This window comes from Seriola dumerili, unplaced genomic scaffold, assembly GCF_002260705.1.
Source record: "Seriola dumerili isolate Sdu_G_001 unplaced genomic scaffold, Sdu_1.0 BDQW01000025.1, whole genome shotgun sequence".
NCBI classification, from domain to species: Eukaryota; Metazoa; Chordata; class Actinopteri; order Carangiformes; family Carangidae; genus Seriola; species Seriola dumerili.
This window is the reverse complement of record NW_019174280.1, coordinates 1,016,885-1,041,669: the sequence shown is the minus strand read 5'-3', so window position 1 is coordinate 1,041,669 and position 24,785 is coordinate 1,016,885. Positions and strand designations below refer to the sequence as shown.

At 41.0% G+C, this 24,785-nt stretch overlaps 1 protein-coding gene across 2 annotated transcripts in view; it reads left to right on the top strand.

Moving 5' to 3' along the window:
* Positions 1-23,961, top strand: part of mcm9 (minichromosome maintenance 9 homologous recombination repair factor) — a 29,037-nt gene extending 5,076 nt beyond the window's left edge. For both annotated transcript variants that reach the window (XM_022770186.1, XM_022770180.1), the window contains exons 3-15: positions 3,121-3,277; positions 6,649-6,755; positions 8,939-9,145; positions 9,244-9,325; positions 10,309-10,509; positions 10,609-10,734; positions 10,819-10,938; positions 11,118-11,292; positions 12,375-12,577; positions 13,827-14,030; positions 15,107-15,189; positions 17,568-17,713; positions 21,892-23,961. In XM_022770186.1, the coding sequence (XP_022625907.1) occupies positions 3,121-3,277; positions 6,649-6,755; positions 8,939-9,145; positions 9,244-9,325; positions 10,309-10,509; positions 10,609-10,734; positions 10,819-10,938; positions 11,118-11,292; positions 12,375-12,577; positions 13,827-14,030; positions 15,107-15,189; positions 17,568-17,713; positions 21,892-23,521 (3,441 nt within the window). In that variant the 3' untranslated portion in view covers positions 23,522-23,961. The remainder of the gene's footprint in view (positions 1-3,120; positions 3,278-6,648; positions 6,756-8,938; positions 9,146-9,243; positions 9,326-10,308; positions 10,510-10,608; positions 10,735-10,818; positions 10,939-11,117; positions 11,293-12,374; positions 12,578-13,826; positions 14,031-15,106; positions 15,190-17,567; positions 17,714-21,891) is intronic.
* The last annotated feature ends 824 nt before the right edge of the window (positions 23,962-24,785 follow it).

Genomic DNA, 24,785 nt, shown 5'->3' with positions numbered 1-24,785 from the left:
GATGATGGAATTTTACAAACCTGTCATCGAAAATGACAAACAATGAGAGTCTGGACGCAACCTCTGCTTGTGCTGTGATTATACTCTTATTATACTATGTGTGTGTTGTGTGTTATTACAAAAGAGTGTCATTTTTAGTACCCATTTATCATTTAATCTGTGTTTACACTAATGACATTGGTATCTTGTGATTATGTGTGGCCACAGGTTGCGGGACTATTTCAACGCCTATCCCAATGATGTCCTGGTGATATTTGATTAAAGTGCTCCACAGAACACCATGGAGTTATCACAAATGCTTCTCCGCGAGCACAAACAACCAAAAGAGCAGAGAATGAGAGATACACTCTTCATGCCGCAATTACAGGTAGACCTCCACCTGAAATGATGGTCAGATGTTACCAAGATGTTGCCCAGAGTCTGTATTGTTAGGCTGTGTGGTATTCAGACTGTGACATACATGAGCTTTCTCTCTTTCTGCCCTTATATATAACATTTCTTTTTTTGGGATTAGTAATCTGCAGTCTACTGTGTTGCCTACTATAGAAATGATGTTAATGGATAGCACTGTCGCTAAGTAACACGTTCCAAAGGATTTTACAGTTGAAATCTGTGCAGGATTCTGTAAGTTTTTGACAGTATCACACAGAGACTTGCCTTTAAGCCTAAGTCTGCATTTAGTCACATGGTTATTCACAAGTTGGGTTCAATCATTGTCCAAAGAACAAATTGAGAAATAACTCCTTTCCTTGTTATTCACTTTTTTTTTTTTTTTTTTTTTTTTTTTTTTTCCTTTACATAATTTTTGGTAATTTTATGCCTTTTTTAGACAGCTCGACAGACACAGATTACAGCGACATGAGGTGAAGAGAGATGGGAATACATACAACAAAAGAATCCCCCTCAGATTTTTTGACCACATTGAACATACCTTTGCTATTAAAGAGTTCATAGTAAGCTCATGTTAAGTTTATAGACTAAAAGCTTCGTTACCCCTCCCACCATGCAAACTACCACTTGGCAAAGAACAGCAGAGGATTCACACTTACAAAAGCAGACCAAAGCTATTAGCACATTCAGAGACATGTCATGACCAGCTCATGGGTCACATGGTCATATGTGTCAGCTCCAGAAGATCAGCTCAGCGAACACAAGGCAAAATGGGAGTAAACAACATAAAACTCCATTTTGTAACAACAAGACTCAGTTCAATATAATGGAAAACATCATGAGGTCAAAGATGTGAAGGATTCATAAGGACTGGAGGATAAATCCTCCTTTCATAACCACAGATAAAAGTAAACAGGACTGAAATGTTGAAATACAATGAGCTGAAAGACAAAGACAAAATGCAAACAGGGAAGTTGACCATTAAAATAATAATTAAATAGAAAAAGGAACTCAGGAAATCAAGAATAAATTATATTCAGACAGTACATAGTTTCCTGTTGTAGGTGATTTTGACATTTCTATACATTTGTTAAATAGAGAAAATAAATTGTTTAGTTTTTACACAATGGGAGGGATTTAGTGAAAACAACATTATGTATCAGACTATAGTATTTAGTTATGATGATGATATTGTTAACTATGAATTCAATCTGATGTTCTTCATGACGACTCCTGACTGAAGCCCGAATCCATGAATATAGATTCATTCTCTTTAAATCAGTGGATCTAAAAGGATTCCATCAGTTCTGGATGGTCTCACAAACATAAAACAGCTGCTAGGTTTCTACATTATTTGGCCTCTGCTGTGGTGAAACTACTTTAAATGTTGCTGCAGCAAGAATTGTGAGACGGCATTCTCCTCCCTCAAAAAAAGTCCAGGTTCCCTCCAAAAGAAAAGTAGAAGCACTGAAAGCCTCCTTTCCTATATCACTATAGAGAAGTGGAGCAGCTCTGATCATGGCTGCTGCTCAGATACTTCAGCTGTTTCACCCAGTGAGGAGCCTTCATAAGAAGAAAGGCTTTATGGAGCACAGCCTCTGGCCGTCATAGGATTATTTAGGGCTGCACAATATGAAAAAATCCATGAATCCAATTGAAAAAATGTAAAACGATGTGATGTAATTTTTGTTTGTCTGGCACCAGATGATCAATGTTCCTTTACATCCAGAGAATAATGATTTGTAGACCGCGCTTTAGCGGTTAGCACCACAACACTTATGGTGCTAACAATGCACAACAATGGGACACATTTTACCTATCAAAAAAAAAATTACAGTTCCCGGGATTGGATGTTGCACTAGGCAATATTGAGCCGAATAAATTTATGATTAATGTGCAGCCCTAGTAGGCCACGGGTCTCAGCTCCGAGGCACTCCTCTACAGCTAGAAATAGCTGAGAAGACATATTTTTAAAATCTTAATGTCAGTTACTGTTACAGGTCTATTATTACACTGGTAACACATTTTGTACCCTCTGGGTGTTCCTCGCGTCCAAAAAAGGACACACAAAGAAAATGCTTATAAATCATCAATATCAATATATTTTTTCTTCTTTTTTTGCAACATCTCTTAAACCACTTCAGTTCTGCTCAAACCTACCAAATGTTTATTAGTTTCAGGATTTTAACCTTTAAATGCCAGTTTGAAGACATGTTGCCTCTTGTTTTATTAAAAAAAACAACACAGATATTAGATACTCCACAATATACATGATGGAGGGATGTACATTGTTTGATATCAATCTCTCTCTTTTTGTCTGTTTAGACACAATGGCTGCAGTGTTGTAAAAAAGTTAATTTGCCTGCTTTGTGTGGTTTGACGTGAAGAGCGACACATGGTGTCTCTGTCATCTTTTCTCTCCATGCCCTTATAAATACATAATCCTTGTTCTTGAAAATCAAATGCTGTTAAATAGGCTCTGTCTTATTATCATAAAAATTAAATTGAAAATGACGGGTGGTAATAGATGATGATGGAATTTTACAAACCTGTCCATCGAAATGACAAACAATGAGAGTCTGACGCAACCTCTGCTTGTGCTGTGATATACTCTTTATATACTATGTGTGTGTGTGTGTATTACATAAAAGAGTGTCATTTTTAGTACCCATTATCATTTAATCTGTGTTTACACTAATGACATGGTATCTGTATTATGTGTGGCCACAGGTTGGGGACTATTTCAACGCCTATCCCAATGATGTCCTGGTGATATTTGATAAAGTGCTACACAGAACAGCCATGGAGTTATCACAGAATGCTTCTCCCGGAGCACAAACAACCAAAGAGCAGAGAATGAGATACACTCTTCATGCCCGCATTACAGGTTAGACCTCCACCTGAAATGATGGTCAGATGTTACCAGATGTTGCCCAGAGTCTGTATTGTTAGGCTGTGTGGTATTCAGACTGTGACATACATGAGCTTTCTCCTTTTCTGCCCTTATATATAACATTTGTTTTTTGGGATTAGTAATCTGCAGTCTACTGTGTTGCCTACTATAGAAATGATGTTAATGGATAGCACTGTCGCTAAGTAACACGTTCCAAAGGATTTTTACAGTTGAAATCTGTGCAGGATTCTGTAAGTTTTGACAGTATCACACAGAGACTTGCCTTTAAGCCTAAGTCTGCATTAGTACAGGTTATTCACAGTTGGTTCAATCATGTCAAAGAACAAATTGGAAATAACTCCTTTCCTGGTTATCACCTTTTTTTTTTTTTTTTTTTTTTTCCTTTACATTTTTTGAGCATTTTATGCCTTTTTTAGACAGCGACAGACACAGATTACAGGACATGAGGTGAGAGAGATGGGGAATGACATACAACAAAGATCCCCCTCAGATTTTTTGACCACATTGTATTTGCTCACCAAAGCATAACATGAAAGCACCAAATAATAATTTGGCAACGATTGCTACTGTCCTTGTTGCATTGAAAAAGCATTCATTGGAATCTTTTAGGATTCTGGGAGTCCTGCTTTTTTAGGAAATGTGATGGAAATTCAGCTCGTGCCAATTTGATTGACTATGAGCATTTGCAGAGGTGATTGATGATAGTTTGTTTGCTGACTACATTCAGGAATTATTATGATGATCACTGTAGCCAACATCCTTGGCCTATTAAAGAGTTCATAGTAAGCTCATGTTAAGTTTATAGACTAAAACTTTTACCCTTCCCATCATCAAACTACCACTTGGAAAGGAAACAGGCAGAGGATTCACACTTACAAAAGCAGACCAGCTATTAGCACATCAGAGACATGTCATGACCAGCTCATGGGTCACATGGTCATATGGTCAGCTCCAGAAGATCAGCTCAGCGAACACAAGGCAAAATGGGAGTAAACAACTAAAACCTCCATTTTGTAACAACAAGACTCAGTGGAAAAGTCAATATAATGGAAAACATCATGAGGTCAAAGATGTGAAGGATTCATAAGGACTTGGAGGATAAATCCTCCTTTCATAACCACAGAATAAAGTAAACAGGACTGAAATGTTGAAATACAATGAGCTGAAAGACAAAGACAAATGCAAACAGGGAAAGTTGAGCCATTAAAATAATAATTAAATAGAAAAAAGGAACTCAGGAAATCAGAATAAATTATATTCAGACAGTACATAGTTTCCTGTTGTAGGTGATTTTGACATTTCTATACATTTGTTAAATAGAGAAATAAATGTTTAGGTTTTTACACAATGGGAGGGGATTTAGTGAAACAACATTCATGTACAGACTATAGTATTTAGTTATGATGATGATATTGTTAACTATGAATTCAATCTGATTGTTCTTCATGACGACTCCTGACTGAAGCCCGAATCCATGAATATAGATTCATTCTCTTTAAATCAGTCGATCACACAAGGATTTCCATCAGTTCTGGATGGTCTCACAAACATAAAACAGCTGCTCTGATGTTTCTACATTTATTTGGCTCTGCTGTGGTGAAACTACTTTAAATGTTGCTGCAGCAAGGAATTGTGGGACGGCATTTCTCCTTTCCTCTCATAAAGGAAGGTCCAGTGTTTCCTCTCCTAAAGGAGATAAGATAGGAAGCACTGAAGCTCCTTTCCTCATCACTTAGAGAAGTGGAGCAGCTGTGATCATGGCTGCTGCTCAGATACTTCAGCTCGTTTCACCCAGTGAGGAGCCTTCATAAGAAGAAAGGCTTTTGGAGCACAGCCTCTGTGTCTATATTGGGATTATTTAGGGCTGCACAATATGGAAAAAAATCCATGAATCAATTGAAAAAATGTAAAAACGATGTTGATGTAATTTTTGTTGGTCTTGCACCAGATGATCATGTTCCTTTACATCCAGAGAATATGATTTGTAGACCGCGGCTTAGCGGTTAGCACCACAACACTTATGGTGCTAACAATGCACAACAATGGGACACATTTTACCTTTTATCAAAAAAAAATTACAGTTCCCGGGATTTGGATGTTGCACTAGGCAATATTGAGCTTTCGAATATATTTTGATTAATTGTGCAGCCCTAGTTAGTGCCACGGGTGCTCAGCTCCGAGGCACTCCTCTACAGCTAGAATAGCTGAGAAGACATATTTTTAAAATCTAATGTCAGTTACTGTTACAGGTCTATTATACACTGGTAACACATTTTGTACCCTCTGGGGTTCCTCGCGTCCAAAAAAGGACACACAAAGAAAATGCTATAAAATCATCATATATCAATATTTTTTTCTTCTTTTTTTTGCAAACATCTCTTAGACCACTTCAGTTCTGCTCAAACCTACCAAATGTTTATTAGTTTTCAGGATTTTAACCCTTTAAATGCCAGTTTGAAGACATGTTGCCTCTTGTTTTATTAAAAAAAACAACACAGAATATGAGATATTTCCCACATAATACATGATGGAGGGATGTGACATTGTTTTATATCAGAGTCTTTTATATCAAGACATTTCTCAAAACCAGAATATGATCAGGGTGACTTTTGAACACTGGAAATAAATCATGTACTCATCCCGGCAGTAGCCCCCGTGGCACTCAAAATTTCCCTGGAATTTTCTAGTTATTATTATTGTTGTTATTACTCTTACTACTAAAAAGTAAGTACAAAAGGGCTGTGATTACCACTAAGGTGTGAACTCTGGACACACATGCATACACACACACAAACTAATGAATAATAATCATAAATAAATCAAAATCACAAGCCACATTCCAATCTTGACCAGAAACCAGCATTTTCCTGTGCCCAGCTATTCTGCAACCTGTGTAATGTTTTATGTAATTTAATTCACTCCCAGGTTTCTGTCCTATAGAATGGCCAAAATGTAGAATACAAAGTTTAAGGCAGTATCTACCACATGTCCAGACTGCCAGCATGCTCCATACAAGCTAACAGACCTTAAACATTCACATTGGTGTCTTTATTACATGACAACATGACGATTTGAATATACAGAGAGTCAGAGACTGGGTGTTAAGATTGGGAACAGGTGGGTGTGACAGGAAACCAGTACATAGCTCATACTAACTTTGAAAAGGATTATAGATTATAGGATTATAGAATAAAGATATCTCTAAGGATTGTGATTTTGGTGGAGACACTGTAAGTACCGGTACTAGTTTGTGTGCAGACTGCATAGTTTAGTTTGCTGTTGATTTGATCTGTTAAATTCAATTCCTCTTATTTTCTGTTGTTAACTGACTCTTTTGTGTCCAGGTCTGCCAGTGTGTCCAGAACTGACCAGAGACACTGTTCCCCGGTCCAGAGATGTAGGGCACTTTTTGTCTGTCACTGGTACTGTCATACGCACCAGTGTTGCCAAGGTAATAGCATGTTTCACTTTTTTAGCAATTAGCTGAAACTGAACTGAATGCTGCTTTCACCTCTTAACAGCAGCTGTTGTTTGTTATTGTTACATGAGCAGAACATTTGATAGGGGACAGAACATTTTAAATGCTTTATTTGGATCCGCCAATTACAACAGTCCACAGGGCTCGAATATGTACAGAGGTGTTGTGTATTCTCTGACACTCAAAGGTAAAGAAAACACTTTCTGTTTCACACAACAGCTGTGTCCTGTCACAGCTGTAGAGCTTTTCTATCTGGTAAATCTACCAACAGCTGTGAACACGTCTGCCAAATATCACTGAACATATATAACTGCAACATTATTGTTTTTGCTTGTTGAAATGAAAGATCTGTCATTCTCTCAAATCTGTTTAAATCTGTCAGTGAGCAGGGTCATCCCTCCACCTGACAGGTGTGGCATATCCAGATGCTGATTACACAGCATGATTGTTGTATAGGTTTTACTCAGGCTGGTCACAATAAAGGAATGATGATACTGAACTATGGATTTCTAGGGGAAGGGTTGTGATCCATGACCCTCCCCTCCAAAAAAGTGCACATCTGAAGCTAAAGTCATGAGAAATTCACAGTTCAGTGCTTAATGAATGTCTTTTTTTCAAAATAAAACTGCACATTTTAAAGTAGCCTTTTGTTGTGAGCAGCTTGAGTCACACCTGTCAGGTAGATTGATGATTCTGCTCACTGACGCAGATTTAAACACATTTTTGAACAACATTTGAGAAACATAAGCCCTCTGTTTGTATAGTAAAAAGTCTTGTATAATAGTTATATAGTCTATATATTCATACCTTAGCTCAACTGGCATTTGCCAGCAGGAACTGGTAGATTAGATTAGGCCTTGTTTTTGGTGGTATGGTTCTTCCTATACTTGGTGAACAATTCTGTGACTGGCAGGTAGCTCCTTACCATGTGGAGCCATGTAGCATCAGATGCAACCCAGGTCCGCACTGGAGGAGCTGAGGTGTTCACACCTGTTCTTACAGTGAACCTTAACTGGAAATCACAAAGTGTACCCATGTGTTGCAGTTAAAGTTGTTTTTTATTTTGCTGAATAGTTTATGCACAGTCTGAAAGTATGGACTGACACAAGCCATGATTAAAGGAAACACACATTCATCCATCCATTATCTATACCGGCTGGAGCCAATCCCAGCTGACATTGGGCGAGGGTTGAGTACACCCTGGACAGGGTGCCAGTCTATCACAGGGCTGACATGTAGAGACAAACAACCACTTGTGCACACATTAACACCTATGGGCACTTTAGAGTCACCAATTAACCTAATGGGAGTGAGGAAGAATATACACAGTCTTCAGTGTATACTTGCTGACACCTATGAACAACTCTATAACCCTACTGAATTGGCCCCTTGATCCTTTCATCAAGGAGAACACCCCTTCTTCCCTCTTACATCACCAACGCTTTATCGTCTTAACAACAACTTACCTGTAGATATGTTGATTCAGTCTAAGGGCTCTTCCTGCCCTACCTGTGGATATGCTGATCCAGCCTAAGAGGCCCCACTACCCCCTTGATAACTTGAACCTAGGTGTTACACTGCAAGACCTCTCTAGAACGTTACCTTTTGTTTCTAATTTCCTTTCCTGTCTGACCAAATGTCTGTAACCCCAGGTATATGCAAATACAGTTGTCCATCCCATTGTCCTGAACTGTATAACTGTCCCCCTGCCCTACACTCTGGGTCAGTCTACTGCCTCAGACCCGCTCTGTGTCAGCTGGCTCACCGTATCCTGGGATACCAATAAACTTGCATCACTACAGCAAACTTGAAACTAAGGACTTGAGTGAATTTTCTTCAACAGGAGGAAGCCAGAGTGCCCAGAGAGAACCCACACAGACACAAAGAGAACATGCAAACTCTACACAGAGTCCAGGCCCGGGGTTCAAACCCAGAACTGTCCCGCTGTGAGGCGACAGTGCTAACCACTGCACCACAATGCTGCCCTAAAAATTCCAAATTTTAACAAAATTGAGATTTAATAGCTGGAGGCTGTACCTTCAAAAATTACTGGTAATTCAGATGCTGTAGCCTGTGGCTGAACAAACATGTGAGTGTTGTCTTCATTTCTTTGTTTCAAGTTGTATTACAATCAGTGCCTTCTCCTCTTATCTTAGGTTCTGGAATACGAGCGTGATTACATGTGCGCAAAGTGTCGTCATGTTTTCACGATGCAGGCTGACTTTGACCAGTGCTACACCTTTGTCCTGCCGGTGGCCTGCCCCAATCCTGATGCCTGTACCTCCTACAAGTTCAGCTGTCTGTCTGGAGGATCCGAGCCTGCTGCCTGCAGGGACTATCAGGAGATTAAGATTCAAGAGCAAGTAGGGACACTATGACAAACTGATCTCTATGTGTGTGTTAAATATAGATAGTACTTCTGGTCAGTGTAAACCTTGCCCCCCTCCCAACCCCACCTCAGGTGCAGAGGCTGTCGGTGGGCAGTATTCCTCGTTCCATGGTGGTGGTCCTTGAGGATGACCTGGTTGACAGTTGTAAATCTGGTAAGAGCTGTAAATAGCAGAAGGCACGGCTGATACCTATGTTTTTTTTTGTGTTTTCTTATAGCAGCTGGTTTAGCAGTTGGTCAGTTTGCTTAGCTTTGTAGTGAACTGGAACCTCCAACAGGCGGCAGCATAACCTGATAAAAGGACAACAAGTCAACATGTTTTGACCTTGTTCAGCAGAGAAGAAAAAAAAAAGTCCCAAGGAGCAATGCAACAAGTATCCTACAGAAAGGACAACTGCATTACACAATGTAATAATTAATTAATTACATGTGTTAATTTATGTAAATTAACACAATTATTGAAAGACTGAATTTTTTTTTTTTTTAATTAATTTAATTAAGCCTATTCAATAGGTTAAACACTGCAAATAAAAAATAGCAAATAGTAATAAATAAAAGGCAATATGTTTCAGAACATTAACCCAGTTGCATTATGCCAACCAAAGAATAAAAGGATTTATAGTCGGTTACAATGCATTCCAATTGTAGGTATTCTGTCGTGTCATGCATTGCAGATGGCGTACGTTCTATCAGTCTCACACACTTTGTAAAAGTTCCACACGGCCCACATGTTTTGTTTTGGTGGCCTGTCGCTAGCAGGCACAGTGAACAAGGTGGGAGGCGGGACTACACTACACAGCACTTCTCTCAGCTGCAGACACCAGAGAATTAACCACAGGTGATCAGTTTTAAGGTGATTGGCTGGTTGGCTGATCATGATCGGTGGCTGATCAATCGGGGCATCACTAATTATATGGCCTGTTTGACCTCCATGCGATCAGACACTGAACATTATGATTGATCATTTCACCTTTTTGGTACAACACAAGCTGTGAGACAAAGCACTGTTGCATTTTGAAGGTTGACATGAAAGTGAATGAGAAAGTATAGCCTTTATCTCCACCTGACTTAGGCAGCGTTGGATGTCATGCTCGAGCTGTAGCTCTCAGTAATCTTGGACTGTGTGGGTGCTCCCAGGAGACGATGTGACGGTCTATGGGGTGATGTGCCAACGCTGGAAGCCCTTCTATGATGGCACGCGCTGTGATGTGGAGCTAGTCCTCAAAGCTAACAACATAGAAGTAAACAACCAGCAGGTGGCTGCTGCTCTGCTCATGAAGGACGTTCAGCAGGAGTTTGAAGACTTCTGGGAAAGCTACAAACATGATCCCATAGCTGGTATGGAAGAATTCACCTTACAACACTAAACAACCACTATATTTTTACTTCTTATTTTATTTTGATTTCTTTTTTTAATGCTCTCTCCCATCTCTATAGGGAGGAACCAGGTCTTGTTGAGCCTGTGTCCACAGGTGTTTGGCATGTATGTGATTAAACTGGCAGTGGCCATGGTGTTGGCTGGTGGAGTACAGAGGATAGATTCTTCTGGGTCCAAGATCAGGGGTATACAACATGTTGTATGTGTTGCTGTATGTTGGTTGTTGTCATGGGAAAAACTGGTCCTTTATGTGATGCTGTCCTCTCTAGGTGAGTGTCATATGTTACTGGTTGGTGACCCTGGCACGGGGAAGTCTCAGTTCCTGAAGTATGCGGCTAAGATCATGCCTCGCTCTGTGCTCACAGCTGGAATCGGATCAACAAGTGCAGGTGGGTCCTGTACACTGTCTGTTTCAGTGACTCATTTAGTCCATTTATCAGGAATTTGTCATCAAGAGCTTAATTTTATCAGATGAAGAATTATTCATACTTACATATAAACCTAATTAACTAGTTTATTTGTTACTGGATTGACTGAATTTGTTGACACATCACTTTATTTGCTGAAGGACTGACAGTAGCAGCGGTCAAAGATGGAGGTGACTGGCACCTGGAGGCGGGAGCCCTGGTCCTGTCAGATGGTGGTTTGTGCTGCATTGATGAATTCAACAGCATCAAGGAACATGACCGCATCAGCATCCACGAAGCTATGGAGCAACAGTCTATAAGTGTGGCCAAAGCTGGGTAGGATAGTCCTGCATCTCTTTTTTTAGTTAAGGCCACGTCTGAAAAGTAACGGCGGCCAGGCAAAGCATACTGTGGCTTCAGGCACATCATTAGCCCACAGAAGCCCACATCTTCCACCATGCTGTAAGGCTGGTTATCAAGAGCCAATGATTTTGTTGTTGAGCTCTTTCACCTTTGGGTGGTCGCTACTATATTACTAAGCTTTGTTGAACAACTGAAATAGAGAATGCTGACAGGTTTTGAGCTCTCCTACTTTTAAGGAAGTATTGGTGCTGTTCAGGGTGATTGGTCATGTTAAAGGAGTGTTGTTTCACCCCTCCTCGCATCACTGGTGCTTTTACAAATATTGCAAAGATGGATTTTGTTGTCTGTTTCAGATACTTGAAAATACTTCCATGTAGCCATCGAAGCTTGTTGCTAGCGCTGGTAGTACACATTTAGCATCGTCGCATGCACATAGTTAACATGTCACATTGGCTGATACCGATGTCGTGCCGATAACATTGTGCATCCCTAGTTGTTATAGTTTACTGTACTGCATTCTTCCTTTCTTCCACTTTGATGTCATCCTAGAACACTTGTAGTGTTATTATACTGCTCTCATCAGTGCTGAAGAATCTACATCTACAGTACCTTCTGTACTGTGGGAAAACAAGTACTGTCACGTTTTCAGAATTTTAGCATCGACTTGGTTCAGACGTATCCATGCATACATGTTCAAACTTTCATAGCAATCCATCCAGTAGTGGTTTAGATATTTCGGTCTGGACCAATGTGGTGGACTAACTGACCCTAGAGCTGTACTCCTAACATGCTTATGTTGATATACTCTGTAATGTACCGAAATATAAAGTCTCTGTCTCTTGGACATTTGTGAAAAGACTGACACCACCAGCAGAAACCAGTGAAGTTCTGTATTTTGTGGTTAGATTCTTCACTCAGTCCTCTACAACGTTATTGGAGAAATAAGCTGATAACACTGTACTGTTTTTACAATGGACCTTTTCTACAGAAACCTGAGCAAGGTTAAGATGCTCACCTTTTCTGTATCCTCCTCTGTTCTCTCATGTCTCTACAAGCATGGTGTGTAAGCTGAATACTCGCAGCACTATCCTGGCAGCCACCAACCCTAAAGGCCAGTACAATCCCAACGAGCCGCTGTCTGTGAACGTAGCTCTGGCCAGCCCTCTACTGAGTCGCTTCGACTTGGTCCTGGTTCTGCTGGACACCAGGAACGCAGAGTGGGACCGCGTCATCTCCTCTTTTATTCTGGAGGACAGAGGTACAGCAGGTTGAATTCTGAAATGAAAAAAACAAATTCAAAAATGACTTAATGAAGGTTATTGTGTTATTTATTACATGTATTTATTACAATACAGTTGAAGTCAGAAGTTAATACACACCTAGGTTGAAGTCATTCAAACTCATTTTTTAACCACTTCACAGATTTCATGTCATCAGTCTATATGTTTGGTAAGTCGGTCAGGTCATCTATTTTGTGCATGACACAACAATTGTTTCCAGACACATTGTTTGACTTTTAATGAACTATATCACAGATCCAGTGGCTCAGAAGTTTACATACACTAAGTTCACTGTGCTTTTAAACAGCTTGGAAAATTCCAGAAATAGAAGCTTCTGATAGGCTAATAGACATAATCTGATTTAATTGCAGGTTTACCTGTGGAAGTATTACCTTCAAACTCAGAGCCTGTTTAAGTGACAACATGGGAAAATCAAAGGAAATCAGAAAAAAATGTGGGCTTCTGCAAGTCTGGGACCATACAGGTGTCAGACTACTCAGGAAGGAGACATGTTCTGTCTCTTAGAGATGAAAAGTGTAAATCTATCCCAGAACAACAGCAGAGGACCTTGTGAACATGCTGGAGGAATTGGGTATAAAAGGATCTGTATCCACAGTAGAACATAACCTGAAAGGCTGCTCAGTCAAGAGAAGCTTGTGAAGGCTGCCTGAGTTTGACTGGAGTTAAACAATTTAAAGGCAATGCTACCAAATAGTAACACAGTGTCTGTAAACTCCTGACACACTGGGAATGTGATTTATAAAAAAAAAAAAAAAACTGAAATCATTCCCTGCTATTATTCTAGTAGTGGTCCTGACCTACCTGAGACAGGTGATGTTTATTAGGATTAAATGTCAGGTTTAAATGCATTTGGCTAAGGTGTATATAAACCTCTGACTTGTACAACATCATTCCAGGCAGAAATTGGTACATCTATATCATAAAATACATAATATTTATAATTACAGCACTGAAAAAATATGCACCAAAAATTGATCAATGAAAATTAATTGTTGATATTAATTGGAATTTGCAGAATGTTGTTACAAGAGTGCACTAATGTAATAGACTGAATAGGCTAATGAGCGATAATGTTTTTAGTGAGGTATGAATTTTCACTGTAATTTAATACTGTAACATCAATAATAATGCTGTGATAATTGTCATAGTATTCATTTTGCCATGGCACAGCCCTTCATGATGACAGGGGTCTGGTTTTGCCCTCAGGACTGCCTGCTGACTCCTCCAGCCTGTGGTCCATGGAGAAGATGAAGGCCTACTTCAGTGTGATTAAACGCCTGCAGCCGCAGGTGTCTGAGGACGCCAACAGCATCCTGACTCGTTACTACCAGCTACAGAGAAAAAGTGACGGCCGCAACGCTGCCCGCACCACCATCCGCATGCTGGAGAGTCTGAGCAGGCTGGCTGAAGGTGAGGGTGGAGTTTTGATATAGGGTGGGCGATATTAAATATTGAAAAATATTACATATGGTGGGAAATATCACAATAGTTGATAACAAACAGACCATGGTTTTAAAACTAGTAACACTGAATCATACAGTTCCACTTTAAAAATCTTCACTGACGGTCTCTGCTGGGCACAGGACATCTCTGAGCTGAGCTGTCTAACATTTCCTCAGCTTGTTTCTCTGATAACTTCAGATCCAGACGTCCGACGACTAAAATCCTTCATCTGGTTCAAATATAGAGCTGAAAACCACCAAGATGACAAAAGTGTATGGGGCTTAAAACTAGATAAAAGTCAATGTTGAGCTTCTGTCAGACAAACACACTGACACATGATCATAGAAGATATGATGTCATTGAGAGGTGACCAACGAAAGTTACCATGATAAAAATCAAAGATTTCTCTGGTTTGAAAATTGATGGAAACATCTGTGATAATGTAAGAACACAGCTCAATATATATAGAACATGGTTGTTTTTACACATTTTAATGTGGAAAAGTTACAGACTATAATTGATAGACATGAAATGCCTGGAACAGCAAAGTGAGCTAATACTGATCTATAAAACTATCTACTGCTCATTATGACTCATCACTTTATTGTCAGTACTTCATCCATGTGGAGATGGTCAGTAAGATAATCTGCTCTGGAGCAGGTTAACAAGGCAACGTAGGTTACCATGGTGATCTACTCCTTTTAACCAACCCCCCCAGCAAACACACATGAAAAATATTATTGCACTCTTTATTTCGTCAGCTTAAAAAATAACACTATTTATGTCATATGTAGTTTGGGACACCCCCCAACCCCCAACCCCCACCCCAACACCCTGACACCCATCAAAGTTTGTGTCACAAGCTGACGTTCAGGTCAGGGGGAGGTTTGTTGGTGGGATATTAAAAATAAGTTAACCTTAATTATTTTGTGTTGATGATGTAGCAAACATTGTGTTGTGCAAAACATAAATAGACATCAATTTGAGTGTATATAAGCAGCTGAAACCTGCATCATTCACACAGACTTGTTTTAACCCTGCAGCTCACGCCAGGCTAATGTACAGAGAGACAGTGACTGTAGAGGATGCTATCATGGCAGTCTCTGTCATGGAGTGTTCAATGCAGGTAAGATGAGCTACTTCACTACATGAGTGATGATCACAAACATAATTTTACCTGTGTCTTTTTATTTGTTTTTTAAACACCTTACATACATTATATACTGTGTAAAATACAGTAACAAGAAAAAGTAAGTGAACCCTTTGAATGGAATTACCTCCATTTCTATATAAATTTGTCCTTAAATATGGTCAGATCTTCATCCAAGTTACAGTTATTAACACATGTTAACACAATCTGTTTAAACAAACAACACACAAATCATATGTCCATATTGAAAACAAGATGCAAACATTCAGAGTGTAGCTGGAACAGAAGCTGTCAGGACTTATCATACCTGGAGTCAGTCAGTGAAACCAGATTGGAGCTTTGGCTTAGAGACACTTTGACAACACTCGGACATTTAGAGAAACATCAGCTCATGTGAACCAGGCCTCACAACAAAGATCTCAGAGACTGAGGATGAAGAAGAGATGATGAAGCTGTGTTCAGATCTTCATCAGTCCACAGTCACGCAGACTGTCTATAGATGGAGATGATTCAGTGATACAATGTCCAGCTGAGGCTCCAGCAGCTCAACACAGATGAAGCTCAGAGTCACAGCTGAAGGCTTAACAGAACCATTGGAGCTGGTTTACATCTCTGCTCATGAGTCCACCACACACATCATGGAGCATAGAATCTTGTTGCCATGGACACCACAGCAGAAGATGCTGCATCATTGGGCCTAAGTCTGACTCTCCACAACACTACTGGAACATGATTGATGGACTGATGAGACTGAGGTTGGACTGTGTGAAGAACATCAGCTCCTTGAGTGGAGTAAACAGATCTCTGCACACGAACATGAAAACATCCTCCCACAGGTGGAGCAGGGTGGAGGAAGCATTAGTCTCTGCTGCCTCTGGACCTGGCCCAGCTCCACCTCATCAGTTTTATCAGGGTCTCTTCAGGATAATGTCAGGGGGTCTGTCCACCTGCTGAAGCTCAGGAGAAGACAATGACCATGAACATCAGAGTAAATCCACCTTCTGGAGTGGTCCAGTCAGAGCCCAGACCTGGATCCAGTAGAGAAGCTGTAGACTGAGCTCAGAGAGCCGCTCAAACCAGACATCCCGAGAACATGTCTGACTGAAGCATCGCTCTAAGAACATGGTCCATAATCTGATCAGCAGCTACTGAAGAGCTGGTTTCAGAGGAGGTTCAACCAGTTATTAAATACAAGCTTCCCCTCCTGTTTCCACCAGAGCTCTGAAGGTTTAATGACTGTGTTCAATAAAGACACAAAATATTATAATTGTTTGTGTTATATTAGTTTAGGGACAGTGTGTGTCTACATCTGTGACTTAGATCAGATCACAGTCTGCAGAAAACCAGGTCATTCTAAAAGGTTCACTGACTTTTTTATGCGATGCTGCCGCTAACATTAGAGACACGATACTGTTTCTGGTCACATGACTGACTCCTTTGGGAGAGGACAGCTGTTGTCATAAGAGATACACAGCAGGGTGGTTGAGATAGTGAGACACCACATGTTGTTGTTGTTATTGTCTCAAAAAGTGGTTGAGACAGAGGAGGTCGGGCCTCCTTCAGTGATGTACAGGACTGTGAAACAGCTTCTACAAGTCAAGTGTGGATGCGCAGATGTTACATATTCTGATTATTTATCCAGCTCAGCCCCTCTGATATGAAATACACTAAGACATGTCACAGGCATTGTTCTGTAGTAGTGATGAGGGAGGAGCTTTGACACTGCTGGCGGCAGAGATGACAGTAGCATGTTGGATTGTATGAGGCTGGAACAGAGGAGCTGCCAGTAGTTTGTTCCTGCAGTAGCTACTGGAGGCTGATTTCAGGACCGTATTTCTATGTAGTTTTAAAGGGTTTTTCCACCTAAATACCATTTTCTGTCTTGTGGTTGCTAGGAGTTGCATGTTTGGTAGTTTGTGTAATTAGCATAGCATAAGAGAAGGACAGAGACAGAGAGAGAGAGAGAGAGAGATGTATTTTAATATTATGTAAACTGCTTTGGCAAAAACATATTTTTGTTCATGCCAATAAAGCTATTTGAATTTGAGAGAGAGAGCGATAATGTTTTATTTGCACAAATTTAATACAAATTCTCTTGCTGCTATAATTTAGTAGTTTAATGTTGCTAATATAAGATCAGGTAATATCATGTTCCTGCAGCAGCCTACATAAGTCTAATGATATATCCTGCCATCTACTGGTGACAACATGTTTCCTCATCCTGTGATGTAGATACCAGCTGATACAGATCACACCTGTCCTGCTGTTTACTGACATTTCCATTTCCACCCACCATCACATCAACAGTGCAGCCTGTGGCCCAGTGGCAGTCACTAACTGCTCTCCTCTTCTAGGGTGGTGCTCTGCTGGGGAATGTGAATGCTTTACTCACCTCATTCCCTGCTGAGCCTTGTCAGCAGTATCAGACTCAGTGCCAGGTGCTGCTGGAGGGACTGAACCTGCCACTGCTCCTTCAGAGGGAGATGGACAGGCTGGCCAGGTGAGCGACTGCTTTTCCCTATGTTTAGTGTCATTGTGTCAATGCAGGCGGTCTCACAACCCCTAATCAACACCATGCCCCCCAAGATGTAAAAATGTAAAAAAAAAGATTAAAAATGTGACAGAGAACTGCTGATGTAGAGACTATCAGTCCTGCAGCTGCTGCATGTTAATACAGACAAGTAATACATTCTGCTCACCCTCTCCTTATCTGAACAACATTTATCAGATAATTTATATCATGTCTTTTTTTTATCCAACAGAAAAAGATTCTGAACAGTCCTGAAAACTCAGAACAAAATGTGTTTGTTGATCTGCTGCTTTACAGCTCATGATCTCAGTGTGTAAACTGTGAATCAGTCAGAACAGTTCAATCCAAGTGCTGTGACTGAAGATTTATAGAAGTGATGAAGGTTTCCACACTGTGTGTAATGTTACACAGGGTTTTGGAGACGTGCGTCCACACACAAGTGAAAATAATTTTGTGTGTGTGTGTGCTTCTGCGTGTGCAAACTGCATGTGTCACTTGTTTTTTTATTTGTTCATCCAACATGCATCTAACTCCTTGTTGTGCATCCCTGCAGCTTTTGTTTTTGTAAAACTGGAAACATACAGGAGTGTGAACAGAAGATGAAAAATGTCTTCTCCCAATTTGCAAATTTGTTAAAACATTATAATTATTTGTATATAATTCTTTTTTGCTATTTTTTCTCTTTGGTTTTTGAAGCACTGTCTGATTGACAGTATTTCACATACTGCTGTCAGTTATAGTCTTAATGTTGGATGATCTTATGAATGTTGTAGTGCTTGAAGCTTCTGGCTTGTGTTGTTTTTGTATTAATGTCAAGAAATCCCAGGAGGAGATGAAAACCATCAATATTGTCTACACAGTCTGATCCATGCCATCAAACTCTACTCATGTACACAACTATTTAAAGGTTCTGTAAACCATCATCACTGCCACTAGATATCACACTAATAATAATAATAATAACTTGGATTTTTATAGCGCCTTTCAAGGTACCCAAGGCAGCTTTACAGAGTAAGAACACAAAGTAAATAAAACATATAAATGAAAACTAGATGAGACAGAATAAGGATGGCCATGATGGAGGTGATTGTGGGAGATTAGTGAGCTAGAGGCCATAGGCCCTGGTGAACAGCTGGGTTTTCAGCAGGTTTTTGAAAATGCCCAGAGAAGGGGCTGTGCAAATCTCTTCCGGGAGAGAGTTCCAGAGGGTGGGGGCTGCCACACTGAATGCTCTGTCACCCAAAGTTCCTAGGGGGTGGAGAGCAGACCCGTGTCTGAGGACCGTAGATTCCGGGACAGGGTATAGGGCTGGAGGAGGATGGACAGGTACTGGGGGGCGAGGCCATTTGTCTGAGGCCTTTTTTAGACGAAAATGTGGTTTCTCACTTTTACCTGAACATTGTGTACTGCACCGAGCAATCTCACCTGTGGGCGGAGCCTGTGTCTTTATAAATGTAGGGAGGACCAACGGATTAACAGGAGGGGCTCACATGCACTAACATGCACACAAACAACAATCAGCCACGTGCATGTTAGTGCATATACACAGATCAGCCATAACATTAAAACAGGTAACTGTTTTTATTGTTGTGGCTGATTGTATATCCGTGGATTGTGTTCATTCTGAACCATTAGTAATTTGATTTGAAACTTAATTTTTAGTTTCAATTATTTTCCATGGCTTCATGGTTTGACTCANTTGTGTTGTTTTTGTATTAATGTCAAGAAATCCCAGGAGGAGATGAAAACCATCAATATTGTCTACACAGTCTGATCCATGCCATCAAACTCTACTCATGTACACAACTATTTAAAGGTTCTGTAAACCATCATCACTGCCACTAGATATCACACTAATAATAATAATAATAACTTGGATTTTTATAGCGCCTTTCAAGGTACCCAAGGCAGCTTTACAGAGTAAGAACACAAAGTAAATAAAACATATAAATGAAAACTAGATGAGACAGAATAAGGATGGCCATGATGGAGGTGATTGTGGGAGATTAGTGAGCTAGAGGCCATAGGCCCTGGTGAACAGCTGGGTTTTCAGCAGGTTTTTGAAAATGCCCAGAGAAGGGGCTGTGCAAATCTCTTCCGGGAGAGAGTTCCAGAGGGTGGGGGCTGCCACACTGAATGCTCTGTCACCCAAAGTTCCTAGGGGGTGGAGAGCAGACCCGTGTCTGAGGACCGTAGATTCCGGGACAGGGTATAGGGCTGGAGGAGGATGGACAGGTACTGGGGGGCGAGGCCATTTGTCTGAGGCCTTTTTTAGACGAAAATGTGGTTTCTCACTTTTACCTGAACATTGTGTACTGCACCGAGCAATCTCACCTGTGGGCGGAGCCTGTGTCTTTATAAATGTAGGGAGGACCAACGGATTAACAGGAGGGGCTCACATGCACTAACATGCACACAAACAACAATCAGCCACGTGCATGTTAGTGCATATACACAGATCAGCCATAACATTAAAACAGGTAACTGTTTTTATTGTTGTGGCTGATTGTATATCCGTGGATTGTGTTCATTCTGAACCATTAGTAATTTGATTTGAAACTTAATTTTTAGTTTCAATTATTTTCCATGGCTTCATGGTTTGACTCAGTCAAAAACAGATGAGTCGGAACATTAAAATCAGTAACTTGTTTTAATGTTATGGCTGATCAGTGTATATGCACTAACATGCACATGCTACCAGGCCAGCTACCAAAACAAAGACCAGAGACACTCATATTACAACACACACAGAGGGGGTGTGGCTTTGTTCTCTGCTCAGGACCACATGACTACAGTATTTTTTTTGGGGGGGGGGTATGCCTTTATTGATAGCACAGTAGAGAGAGACAGGAAATNAGCTTTACAGAGTAAGAACACAAAGTAAATAAAACATATAAATGAAAACTAGATGAGACAGAATAAGGATGGCCATGATGGAGGTGATTGTGGGAGATTAGTGAGCTAGAGGCCATAGGCCCTGGTGAACAGCTGGGTTTTCAGCAGGTTTTTGAAAATGCCCAGAGAAGGGGCTGTGCAAATCTCTTCCGGGAGAGAGTTCCAGAGGGTGGGGGCTGCCACACTGAATGCTCTGTCACCCAAAGTTCCTAGGGGGTGGAGAGCAGACCCGTGTCTGAGGACCGTAGATTCCGGGACAGGGTATAGGGCTGGAGGAGGATGGACAGGTACTGGGGGGCGAGGCCATTTGTCTGAGGCCTTTTTTAGACGAAAATGTGGTTTCTCACTTTTACCTGAACATTGTGTACTGCACCGAGCAATCTCACCTGTGGGCGGAGCCTGTGTCTTTATAAATGTAGGGAGGACCAACGGATTAACAGGAGGGGCTCACATGCACTAACATGCACACAAACAACAATCAGCCACGTGCATGTTAGTGCATATACACAGATCAGCCATAACATTAAAACAGGTAACTGTTTTTATTGTTGTGGCTGATTGTATATCCGTGGATTGTGTTCATTCTGAACCATTAGTAATTTGATTTGAAACTTAATTTTTAGTTTCAATTATTTTCCATGGCTTCATGGTTTGACTCAGTCAAAAACAGATGAGTCGGAACATTAAAATCAGTAACTTGTTTTAATGTTATGGCTGATCAGTGTATATGCACTAACATGCACATGCTACCAGGCCAGCTACCAAAACAAAGACCAGAGACACTCATATTACAACACACACAGAGGGGGTGTGGCTTTGTTCTCTGCTCAGGACCACATGACTACAGTATTTTTTTTGGGGGGGGGGTATGCCTTTATTGATAGCACAGTAGAGAGAGACAGGAAATGGGGAGGCAGAGAGAGGGGGAATGACACGCAATAAAGGGCCGTCCGATGCGGGAGTCGAACCAGGGCTGACTGCAGCGAGGACTGTGGCCTCTACATATGGGGCGCCTGCTCAAACCACTGCGCCACTCGACGCCCCGACTACACTATATCTTTAAAGAGAAAACAGTTGTTAGCTGCTGTATTATTGTTTGAAATCTCGTTTACAGAACCTTTAAAAACCCATCCATACTGTTGCCCTGTTTCTTTACTGTGATGAACATGGCTGGTGCAGTTTATTTTTCTCATCCTTTGGTTGTATTATCTTCTCTGTTTCCTTTATCTTTAAACATCCTCTGTGTTCACCAGGCTGAAGAGCAGCACGTCAGACGCTTCCCAGTTTGATCCAGCAGCTGATAATCACCAGCATCAACTCAGAGACGCACACACCATCAACAAAACACACTACCATGACATCACCAGTGACGATAAGGGTGATGTCACAGTGGGGAGTGGCTTGGACTGGTTCCACTCCATCACTCCATCAGTGTCACCAGATCATATGACCTCACCGACAATTACGTCAACCCAAGCAAAACTGAATCGAAAAGCAGTCAAACATCCACACGGTCAAAGTGATGTTCAGAGCAACACAGACTCATCATCAGACCAGGATGGAACAGTGAGCTCTGTTGCAGGGAGGCTAACACACTGTGATACACGCACAGATGATCAACATGTGGTTCAGAAAGTCTCCAAGAGTCTGAGGGACAGAAGACTGGGGGACCTGGAGCTGAACCATCAGCTGTGTGACACAGAGGGAGAAGGGGGACATGGAGAGAGGGTGGGGTTGACGAACAGTGCAGGTAAAAATGTGACTGATGCTTTAAATTCAACTTCAGATTCCCACAGCAGCAGCACACTGTCATCAGCTGAATACAACCTGATCCAGGACAACCAGTCGTCAGGCAAAGACCGGAGGGACCAGACTGGGACTAAGAACATATGCTCTGTGCTGAGGGAGAAGATGGAAGCTGAAGTTCAAACAGGTAAAAACCTGCATGCAAAGTTGTCAGGCTTTAAATTCAAACCACGGAAGATGAGACCATTACTCAGCTCAGAGTTACAAACTGAATGTGGTGGTGATGAGTCGGCCAGTCCACCTATAGACACAGAGAAGAACCAGAACCAGAACCAAAATCTTCTACAAGGTGCAAGCAGGAGAAAACATGTCAGCTGTGTGGGTGAGGGACAAATTGAAGAGGGTTCCTGTTTAACATCAATACAACTGGATGAGGACGATTTTTCCTTTGGAAAGGACAAAGTAGCTCGAGGAAAAGTTGTCGGTAAAGTACAGAGGAGTCATGATACAGATGCTCTGAGTCAACAACACAGACCCACATGCAACACTGCTGATAAGACTATAGCAGACAGCTCGGCTGGTACCCCACCTTCAAATTCAAAGTCGTTTGTGGCCTTCTCAACACTGGCTAAACTCTCACGATTCTCATTCACCTGCACAACTGAGTCCACGACCACAAATCCTCCTCCTGGAGTGAGAAAAGGTTCATCTAAAGGAAACAGTCCTGAATGTTCCAGAGCAAATTCTGACATCAAGAAAACTCCAAAATCTCCTCAACACGCTCCCTCAGAAGGAAAGATGAAACCTGTCGTCACGGGCAGAGTAAAGGATGTGTTACCCCCCCCAGTTAGTGGGCTCCCACCAGCACAAGAACCTGAACGAGTACTGGGGTCACAGACTAAAACAAAGACAGAGCCCACTCATACTGTACACAGTCTGATAAACAATGGTCCTGTTGACTCTGACAGCTCTTTCAACCTGAAGAAGAGGAAGTGTTTTGAGCTGGACCCCCCACCAAGCGCCAGTGGGTTTAAGGGTCCGTCCTTAGGACTGTCCCTTTTTGGCTCTGTGGAGTTAGGTGATGACGTTCTTGATACTGACTGGGACCAAGAGGTTTCAAAGAAAGTCAGAGTTTGAATCACAGGCTGCTGTCACACGGTCTGTGTGTGAAGAATACCACTATAACCAGCTTCATGTGACATGTCACTGGGGGGCACATCAGCTCAGCTCTGTGCCTGATGTATGCTGTAGTCACCTGCTTCAGTCTGAAAATAAAACTGCTTAACTGTTCCAGGTGTTCATCATGTAATTGTACTTTGTTGGATTCATCAGTGTTTCCATCAGTCATTGGTCAGTACCACTTATGTTGACAGATCATTTCCTGGTTGTGAGTTATTGGGCATTTTAGTAGCAAACTAGAAACGCCTCCTCCTCCCCTCCACCAATGAAATTCAGTTCAATGCAGTTTTATTTGTATAGTGCCAAATTATAATATACACTAGAAAATTCAAGTGAAATTTCGAGTGCCACGGGGGCTACTGCCGGGATGAGTACATGATTTATTTCCAGTGTTCAAAAGTCACCCTGATCATATTCTGGTTTTGAGAAATGTCTTGATATAAAAGACTCTGATAGAAAACAATGTCACATCCCTCCATCATGTATTATGTGGGAAATATCTCATATTCTGTGTTGTTTTTATTAATAAAACAAGAGGCAACATGTCTTCAAACTGGCATTTAAAGGGTTAAAATCCTGAAAACTAATAAACATTTGGTAGGTTTGAGCAGAACTGAAGTGGTTTAAGAGATGTATGCAGAATAAAATATTGATATATGATGATTTTATAGCATTTTCTTTGTGTGTCCTTTTTTGGACGCGAGGAACCCCAGAGGGTACAAAATGTGTTACCAGTGTATAATAGACCTGTAACAGTAACTGACATTAGATTTTAAAAATATGTCAAAAAAGACACTTTCTTGCAGAAATCCATACCTTCAGCTGTAACACAGCCAAAATGATCAGCAAATCAAAAAAGAAAAGTGAAGAAAATGTCCAAAAAAGGACAGAGGGACCCCTGAGGGTTAATAAACCCCATGAACCGCTATTTAAATTACCACTATTATGTTTTTTTCGGTGCTAATTTTAACATTACTGTGGAGGAGAGCAACGCGACTAGAAGTGACAGCGAGAGAGGGCTAGTAGCTTCTCCTCTCCTCTGTCTCAGCGGAGACCGTCACAACTTCATTCACTCATTTAACAAAACAAAAAGAAAAGCAACAAAGGAATCAGTAAATGGACTTACATATTTAAGACCTAACTAAATGTAATTTAAGACCTAACATGCGGCTAATGTAAAGCTAGCGGAGCTTGGAGAGTTGGTTATCTGGTTGCTAGGCGC